This window comes from Castanea sativa, chromosome 10, assembly GCF_040712315.1.
Source record: "Castanea sativa cultivar Marrone di Chiusa Pesio chromosome 10, ASM4071231v1".
NCBI classification, from domain to species: domain Eukaryota; kingdom Viridiplantae; phylum Streptophyta; class Magnoliopsida; order Fagales; family Fagaceae; genus Castanea; species Castanea sativa.
In genome coordinates, this window is record NC_134022.1 from 18640673 (window position 1) to 18650672 (window position 10000).

At 45.6% G+C, this 10000-nt stretch overlaps 1 protein-coding gene across 1 annotated transcript; it reads left to right on the plus strand.

Annotated features, from left to right (window-relative positions):
* The first annotated feature begins 3877 nt into the window (after positions 1–3877).
* LOC142612160 (uncharacterized) lies at positions 3878–4402 on the plus strand. Its single transcript, XM_075784278.1, has one exon. It carries the CDS (start codon positions 3878–3880, stop codon positions 4400–4402), a length of 525 nt encoding a protein of 174 aa, XP_075640393.1.
* Positions 4403–10000: the final 5598 nt, after the last annotated feature.

The following is a 10000-nucleotide window of genomic DNA, read 5'->3' on the forward strand; positions in this document are numbered from 1 at the left end:
ACGTTTATAATTGAAACGCGAACCAAATGTATTAGTTGACCTTGACCCAATGATTATAAAGAATCACGAATCAAAGGTATAAAGTTTGAACGCCACAAGGAAGAATCCTTGATAAGTTCACAGTTCTTGAAGAACCAAAAGAGAGCAAAGCCTCACCTTTTCTGATTTCTATTCAATAATATTATGAAAAACGTTTACAAACTTCAGAGCCTATTTAAGGGCTCCATAAAACTTGACAGACAAGAAAATATATTCTAAAATAACTCCTAATTGATACCTTACCATATCAGGAATCAAATTTGACCTAAAAAGCATTAAATACACCTAAAAACAAGGAAAATACCTAAAAAACGTACTAAATAATAAAACCCTAAATAAAAGTTGATTTGGTATGAAATTAGTGACGTTTTTTACAAGCTCAGTACATTAAGAAGGCTGACGAGAAAATACAACCCGTCAGCCATTCTCATTAGGGCGCCTTCTTTTGACGATTCGAGGTCACACCCCTTACGTGGCGAAGTGAGGCTAAAGTATCAAGCTGACAAGTCAAGGTGGACGACCTTGATTGTGAAGGTCCTTAGCTGACGTTCTTTTTGGAGACGTACACAGGCTGACGACAGTATAGGAGGCACACGTGGGCTGACGACCTTGGCAAGTAAAAACTGAAGAAGTAATCCAACCTTCATTCTTAGCCTATCTTGACTTCTACATACGTGAATATAAGGAAAGTTCTTACGCTACACGTTCAACCTTAGTCAAGAAGACTCCTATAAGGAAAGGGCTCTATACAATAGGCAAAGATCCACGAATTACTCTTCTAAAAGCAAAGTACTTCTTCACCAAGGCGTTTAGAGGACAAGTATCCAGCAACCTAGACGACCTAGTCCACAGGACGGATTCGCCTTTCACAGCGCTCGTAAATTCATGCCCTCTTCCTCCAAAGTTTCGCATGCCACACGTGGAGAATTACGACGGATCCAAGGACCCATTGGACCACTTGGAATCCTTCAAAACCCTAATGCATCTTCAGGGCGTACCGGACGAAATCATGTGCAGGGCTTTTCTCACCACTTTGAAAGGGCCTGCGAGGGATTGGTACAGTAGGCTGACGCCTAATTCCATTGGCACTTTTAAGGAATTAGGCGCACAGTTCGTATCATACTTTATTGGAAGTCACCGACACAAGAGGTCTACTGCGTGTATATTGAGTATTAAGCAACGAGAAGACGAGACATTGAGGTCATATATAGCCCGTTTTAACAAGGAATCCCTCTCGATAGACGAGGCAGATCACAAGATACTTGTGGCAGCATTCATGAACGAGCTACGAAATGGTAAGTTCTTGTTCTCTCTATGCAAGAATGACCCAAAGACTATGTCCGATGTACATTACAGGGTGACGAAGTACATGAATGCGGAGGATGCCTTGCTCGCCCGAGAGGACAAGCCCAGAAAAAGGGAAGGACAGGAAGATGCACAACCAGACAGAAGACGAAAAAGGGCAAGAACCAGAGAGCGACGAGATGATCAACGACCCAAGCCGCCTATAGGAAGATTCACGAACTTCACTCCCCTAAATGCGCCCATCGACCAGGTGTTGATGCAGATTAAAGATGAGGAAACTTTGACCTTTCCTGGCACACTGAAGGGAGATCCCAACAGGAGACCAAGGGACAAATACTGCCGTTTTCATCAAGATCACGGCCATGACACCGCCGATTGCTACGACTTGAAAAAGAAAATAGAAGCTCTCATTAGGCGAGGAAGGCTGCAGAGGTTCGTCAACAAGGAGAGGGCAGACCCGTCACAAAATCAAGCCTCTCGGCGAGACAATGATCGCCCCAGACAACCTGTAGGAGATATAAGGATGATTGTAGGAGGCACCAAAATCGCTGGGTCTTCCAAGAAGGCCCGAAAGACATACATCAGAACGGTCCAGAACGTCCATATGACAGGTCCCACGCTTGAAAGGTCACGGATTGACAATCCCGCCATTGAATTTTCGGAAGTAGACGCCCAGCGCCTTCATCATCCCCACGACGACGCTTTGGTCGTCACCATACGGGCAGGAGACTATAACATACACCGAGTTCTCGTAGACAATGGTAGTTCAGCAGACATCCTTTACTATCCCGCTTTCCAACAGATGGGAATTGAAAAGGAAAGACTAATTCCGGCTAACGCCCCGCTCGTTGGTTTTGGAGGGGTGAGGGTACATCCACTTGGCGTTGTCACTTTAGCGGTAACCATTGGAGACTATCCACAACAGGTCACCCGGAATGTAACATTCCTGGTAGTCGATTGCTCGTCGGCTTACAACGCCATCATAGGACGTCCAACCCTCAACTCATGGAAAGTCGTAACCTCGACATACCATTTGATGATGAAATTCCCTACTGATCATGGAATTGGAGAATTGAGAGGAAATCAGGTATCCGCACGCGAATGTTACGTGGCCATGATAGAGATGGACAGTCACATTCAAGCCATGAACATAGAGGAACGTCGGGTGGCGATAGAGCCTGTCGAGAGACTCGAAGACGTACGTTTCGACGAAGCCCATCTGGAGCGAACGACAAAAATCTGCACCCTGGCCGACCCGGCGATACGTCAAGAACTCGCAACCTTCTTGAAAGAAAACAAAGACGTATTCGCATGGAGCCACGAAGACATGCCAGGAATTGACCCGTCAGTCATGGTGCACAGGTTGAATGTGTCGCCATCTTTCCCGCCCGTCCGACAAAAGAAAAGAACCTTTGCCCAAGAAAGAGATCAAGCAATAGCAGAAGAAGTCCGCAAACTGCAAGAGGCGGGATTTATCAGGGAAGTGTATTACCCCGATTGGTTGGCAAACGTCGTGATGGTCAAAAAGAACAATGGGAAATGGAGGATGTGCGTCGACTTCAAAGACTTAAACAAAGCATGCCCCAAAGATAGCTATCCCCTCCCGCGGGTCGACATCCTGGTGGATTCTACGGTCAAACATCAGCTGCTGAGCTTCATGGATGCATTTTCCGAGTATAACTAAATCCGAATGGATGAGGCTGATCAAGAGAAAACTTCGTTCGTAACAAGCCAAGACCTCTTCTGCTACAAGGTCATGCCCTTCAGCCTGAAAAACGCTGGCGCAACCTATCAGAGGCTCATGAATAAGATGTTTGCTCGACAGATTGGAAGAAACGTCCAGGTATATGTCGACGACATGCTGGTCAAAAGCCAGAGGGAAGAAGCTCATCTAGAGGATCTTAAGGAAACATTTGATACTCTTCGCTCCTACAACATGAAGCTCAATCCAAGCAAGTGTGCCTTTGGAGTGACGGCAGGAAAGTTCTTAGGGTACATGGTATCCCAAAGAGGGATCGAGGCCAACCCGGACAAGATTCAGGCCATTATGGGGATGGCCCCTCCTAAAAATATTAAAGAAGTACAAATCCTCAATGGCAGGGTCACCGCACTTAGTAGATTTGTGTCGAAGGCGGCGGATAGATGTCTACCTTTTTTCCGAACATTGAAAAAATCCTCTGAATGGACAGCCGAGTGTCAACAAGCGTTTGAAGATCTGAAGGTCTACCTCTCTTCGCCGCCGTTGCTAAGCCATTCACAACCAGGAGAAGAACTGTTCCTCTATCTGGCCGTTTCCCCGGCAGCTGTCAGTGCGGCCTTAATTAGAGAAGACGACAAGGTTCAACGACCCGTGTACTACGCGAGCAAGGCATTGCACGGTGCAGAAGAGAGATATCCCCCCATGGAAAAACTTGCCTTCGCTTTGGTTACAGCGGCCCGTAAACTTAAGCCATATTTCTAAGCCCATACAATAGTCGTCCTAACGGACAAACCTTTGCGACGAGCAATGGGCAGCCCCGCGGCTGCCGGACGAATGGCATTGTGGTCGATAGAACTAAGCGAATTTGACATACAATATCGCCCCCGCATTGCGATCAAGGGACAAGCGGTGGCCGACTTCATCGCGGAGTTCACCAGTGCGGAAGGCGAAGAGGAAAAGAATCCCCAATGGAGAATTTTCACTGACGGGTCGTCCAACAAGAAGGCTAGTAGGGTAGGGGTCGTACTTAAATCTCTGGAAGGCGACGAGCTCAAATGTATGATTCGCCTCGATTTTCCTACAACTAACAATGAAACTGAGTACGAAGCCCTGATAGCAGGCTTAGACCTTACCCAAGTTGTAGGGGCCGCGAACGTAGTTGTTCACTGCGACTCCCAGGTCGTCACAAGCCAGGTAAACGGCGAGTACGAGTGCAAGGGTGAAAGAATGAAGAAGTACTGGGAGCAAGCGAAAAAGAGAATAGATGGGCTGCAAGCCAAAATAGTCCAAATTCCAAGAGGAGAAAACATGTCGACGTCTTTCCAAAGCCGCATCTGCGGAGCCTATGATCACCATTGACAAGGTACTTTCTTTTACTCAGTCCTCACCATTAATTGACGTTGTCAACATACAGGAAATTGGTTCCAAAAACAATTGGACCACGCCTTTGATCTCCTACCTAAAAGTTGGCACGTTGCTTGATGAGAAGGAGGCTGCCAGGAAGCTGAAGGTCCGGTCAGCACGGTTTGTTTTGATAAAGAACGTTCTCTACAAAAGGGGCTTTTCTCGACCGTACCTAAGATGTGTAGACCCCGAAGAAGCAAACTATGTTATGAAAGAAGTACATGAGGGGATATGCGGCAACCACTCTGGATCACGGTCATTGGTACAAAAGTTGATTCGGGCCGAATACTATTGGCCGACAATGCAAAATGACGCCCAAGTTTATGTGAGAGCTTGCGACAAGTGTCAAAGGTTCAGCAACATCATTCGGCAACTGGCGGAAGAATTGACCCCCATAACCACCCCATGGCCGTTCGCCCAATGGGGGTTGGATATCATGGGACCATTCCCAATGGCAGCAAGGCAGCTGAAGTTCCTCGTCATCAGCATCGATTACTTCACCAAATGGGTTGAAGCTGAAGCCCTAGTCACAATCACTGAAAAGAATATAAGGAGTTTTGTATGGAGAAACATTGTTTGTAGGTATGGAATTCCAAGAGTCTTAATTTCGGAAAACGGTAAACAATTTGACAACGACTCCTTCCGAGCCTTTTGTTCAGAATTAGGAATCAAGAACCATTATTCCTCCCCGGCCCATCCTTAAGCAAACGGACGAGTGGAAGTCACTAACCGATCCTTGCTTCGAATCATCAAGACTCGGCTCAAGGGGGCAAAGGGCGTATGGCCTGAGATACTACCCAGCGTGCTATGGGCATACAGAACGACAGTACGAACCCCTACAGGAGAAATCCCTTTCCAGCTGACATACGGAAGTGAAGCGGTTATTCCAGCCGAGATAGGACTCACGAGTTATAGGGTGGACAATCATGACGAGGGAAGAAATGATCAAGAACTTCGTTTGCAATTGGATCTAATTGACGAGGTAAGGGCGGTGGCTGAGCAGAGACTCGCACGATACCAGGACCTCGTAGCCAAGCATTACAACTCCCGAGTCAAGCACCGAGACTTCAAAGTCGAAGATCTTGTTTTAAGGAAAGTAATGGGTGCAGCTAGAGATCCCACACAAGGAAAACTCGGCCCAAACTGGGAAGGACCCTACAAGATTGTATCATGGCTAAGAAAGGGCACCTACCACCTAGAGACTCTTGACGGGCAGAAACTACGACACCCATGGAACGCCGAGCATCTCAGAAAGTATTACCAGTAGAAGATAGCAAGCAGAACATTATTCCTCATTACCAGTTTATGCTCTTTAATTATTTGTCTTAGTTTATCCCTGTCTACAGTATATTTTAAGTCCAAAGGGCTAAAATTTTGTCTTTCCTTTTTGAACAAAATTCTACTTATGCATTCATCATAATAAGAGGAGGTTCATTCAGAAACGACCAGTAAATTTTTATGTCTCGAAGAAAACAGCAAATCTTCTACTTCTAAGTCCACAAAGTGGACGGCCTGCTTCTAAGTCCACAAGTGGACAATCCTATAGCCAAGTTCACAAAGTGGATGACCTTCTTCTAAGTCTACAAAGTGGACGACCTGTTTCTAAGTCCACAAAGTGGATGGCCTACTTCTAAGTCCACAAAGTGGACAATCTCATGGCTAAGTCCACCAAGTGGACGGCCTCATGAACAAATCCACAAGGTAGACGGCCCTATGGCCAAGTCCACAAAGTGGACAACCTACTCCTATCCACAAAGTGGACGGCCCCATGAGCAAGTCCACAAGATGGACAACCTTGCACCTAAAATCCACAAGGTGGACAAACCCAATCCTAGGCCAACAAGGTGGACGGCCTCATTGCTAGGGAGAGGGCCTTATCACTGAGTACATAAGATGTACAAGGGCAATAAAATGCTGATATGTTCCCTCTTGAAACCGTCACCTTGCCACGATGCAATTAAGTGACGGTGTTATGTTCAAAGTGACGGACATACTGCAGTCACCTCACAACAAGTTAGCTAAGTTGACAGTATTGCTCGTGGAAATGATGGGCGTATAGCCAAATGGATACATCGAACTAGATTAGCTTAAAAAAAAAAAAAAAAAAAAAAAAAAAAAAAATGACGCCTTTAGGAAATTGACAGGCATACAATTAAGTCTTATCCAACGACGTCACTCATGAAACTGACGGAATGATAAAAACAACCATAAGTTTTTATGGAAAAGAAGCTGACGCCGTCACCAGTCCAACAAAAATTGAATTGAAAATGAGAAAAAAAAAACCCGTCACCTATAAGCTGACGAGCTCATCACGAGCATATAATTCTGACTTAGAATAAAAAACACACATACTCGAAGCGTAAAATGACATTAAAATTAACATAGGCGATGCCTTTACAAAAGCCCAGAAAAATGGGCGTCAAGTACTACAAGTTCGTCTACACTTTTTCTTTTTTCTTTTTTTTAAAAAAACAAAGAAGAAAAAAAGAAAAGAAAATTTTGAGTTCATAAGGGGGCCTCAGGGTCTTCCATCGTCTTCGGTAGTAAAAGGCTGGGCGCAAGAGAGAGAAGGGTTGATGGCATTTGGGTCGTCATTGTGAGGGTTTGCTGGAGTCAGAGTAACGGATTGATCCACGGCTGGCTGAGTTAGAACGACGCCGTTGTCTCTCTGGCTATTATCGTCAGCTTCTACATCGACGACGTCACCTGCAGGGGTTGACGAGATGGACTCATCCATTGAAATCCTTAACAAATCCAAGTTAGGATAGACGGATTTTACTTGTTTCAAGCAGTCCTCGAACCCGTCACCATAGTAGGCAGCACAAGCGTCTATGAAGGATGACGAATCCTTAAACTCCGTCACAGCATCGTTCCTAGCCGTCTCCACCTGGACTAGGATGGACCTCAGCTCTTTTTTCGCCGTCAACTTGGCCTCCTCTTCCAGCTCCCGTCGGCAGATTACCTCCGTCAGTTTCTCCTTATAATTCTTTAGCTCCACACCCAAAATGTTGTTCGCATCCTTATATTGCGCTTGACCATCAGCCAGGTACTTGACGCGCTCATGCAGACAGGCAATCACCCCTTCCTTGGCGGTGCACCTGTCTGACAGAGCCTTCATGCGAACCATAGCCTACAGAAAAAAAAAAAAAAAAAAAAAAAAAAAAAAGGGACAAGACAACGTCAAGGTATAAAGATTGGTCGGGCACCAAAGTAGAAAGCAAGGCTCACCCTGGTAAGGTCAAAAAGGCCTGACGCCCTTATCTCGTCAGTAGTTTGCTCAGCACAAGGGTCCATTTCTTCATCCCTCAAGATGGACTCCATCACCTCTACGGCGTAGCCTTTATGAGTCAGCAAACGACGTACAGATCCCTGGGAGATGGGACCTGACGAGGTCATTGGCCCCTTGCCTGCCCCGTGAACGGACCTCGGAGGTGACGGCCTTCGAGAAGACTTGTCCCCGGGAGTTGGGGCAACCTTCTTCCCTGGACGGTTGATGCGAACCTCAATCGACACGCTTTAAGACCCAACAAAAATATTGGAATATTTAACCCAGGAAAGCTAAAAATCAGATTTATGATAGAAACCCTGACCCAACGTTTATAATTGAAACGCGAACCAAAGGTATAAGTTGACCTTGACCCAATGATTATAAAGAATCACGAACCAAAGGTATAAAGTTTGAACGCCACAAGGAAGAATCCTTGATAAGTTCACAGTTCTTGAAGAACCAAAAGAGAGCAAAGCCTCACCTTTTCTGAATTTTATTCAACAATATTCTGAAAAACGTTTACAGACTTCAGAGCCTATTTAAGGACTCCACAAAACTTGACAGACAAGAAAATATATTCTGAAATAACTCCTAATTGATACCTTACCATATCAGGAATCAAGTTTGACCTAAAAAGCATTAAATGCACCTAAAAACAAGGAAAATACCTAAAAAACGTACTAAATAATAAAACCCTAAATAAAAGCTGATTTGGTCTGAAATTAGCAGATCCAAAATAGGAAAAAATCTGCCTTAACTGATACAGAGCTGGAAAGTCAATCAGCCATTAATTCATGCCATAAATCACTCCCAATTAAGTCAGATCAGCCCTAAATAGCTTGAATTAAATTTACTACACTTTCATCTTCCTTTGGGCCAAGCTTGGAACATCCTACGTTAGAATCAGCCCAAATCTCTTGAATCAGCCCATTAAGTGCTTCTTGGATCTTCTTGGATCTTGCTCTTGTAATAGGCCCAACTGGAACACGCAATGGATCCTTGAATGCTTGTTGATTCTCATCAACGGTCTTCCCTACCGTCAGGTTTCCTCTTGGCCACGACCTTCCCGACGGGCTTAGGGGCAGACAGTGGGGTCGACTCGCCCCCAGCCTTCTCTTGCTGTTTTTTCTTGGCCGCAGCGGCAGCTCGAACCCTTTGCTTAGCTGACTCCATTTCTGCGAAAAATAAAGGTTAGAAAGAGACAGCGTTAGGATAAAGACAAGTTGAAGAATACTCATGACGACGGGAATAAGCGTTTAATTTGCAAGCTTCCTCCGTCGGTTCAGGACCACCACAATATAAATGAAGAGTATCTAATGTGATTAAATCCCGACACTTTCTCTTGTCCAAAGGAATGGCCGTCACTCGACGAATAAAATCCTCTTGCTCCGCGGTAATGCGTGGACGATTGTTAGCTGCAATGAAAGGTGACGGGTTAGGATATCAAATAAGTAGACGAAGTGAGAAGGTCGACGGGATTAACCTGAATTTCTAACATATGCCCATGTGTTATCAAAACCATTGGGCATTGACTTCCATTCCTCTTGACGGCATACCCAATTTGTTCCTTCTACAAAGAAGTATCTGCCCTTCCACTTCCTATTGGAATCAGGCATATGTGACACTAATTTCAACTCCTTTTCCCTCACTGCAAAATGATACACTCCTTTTGACGAGGAAATGTGTTGAGGACGATAACACCAAAAGAACTCGTCCAAGGTCAGCTGACGGTTCCCACCACTCAGACTACCCCACAAGATCTCGACACCAATAAAGGTTCACCAAGCGTTGGGAGCAATTTGGCTGACGGATATCCCAAGGAAATTAGCTAACTGACGATGCAACGCCGTCAGCGGTAGCCTTAGCCCAGCCACGAACATGGCATCATACATGCCGACGTCCGCTGTTCGTCCCGAGTAACACCTCTCGCCTTCCTCAGGAAGACGGATGGGAATGTCGTCTGGTATTTGGTAGCGGGACCGCAAACTCTTGAAAACATTCTCTGACATCGTCGGGAGAAACTTGTTGACGGACCACTCTGAAAGTAAGATGAAGGGACGATCATCACCAGAGGATCCCGAGGTACTTTTTAAGGTCTCCTCGTCGTCGTCACTCTCACCCCCGTCACTGATACTCGCCTTTTCATTAATCCCCTGGTCTTCATCGTCTACCCTTTCTTCGCCACCATCACCACTCACCTCACTTCCTCTAGAACTCTCTACTTCACCGTCAGAAGGAGTTGACGATTCTCTTTCTGACGACCAGGATAGGCCCTCCGCAGGCTC

What these genes read in the sequence shown, in the direction of transcription:
- LOC142612160 (XM_075784278.1), top strand. Translation starts at nt 3,878, where the DNA reads ATGGCATTGTGGTCGATAGAACTAAGCGAATTTGACATACAATATCGC.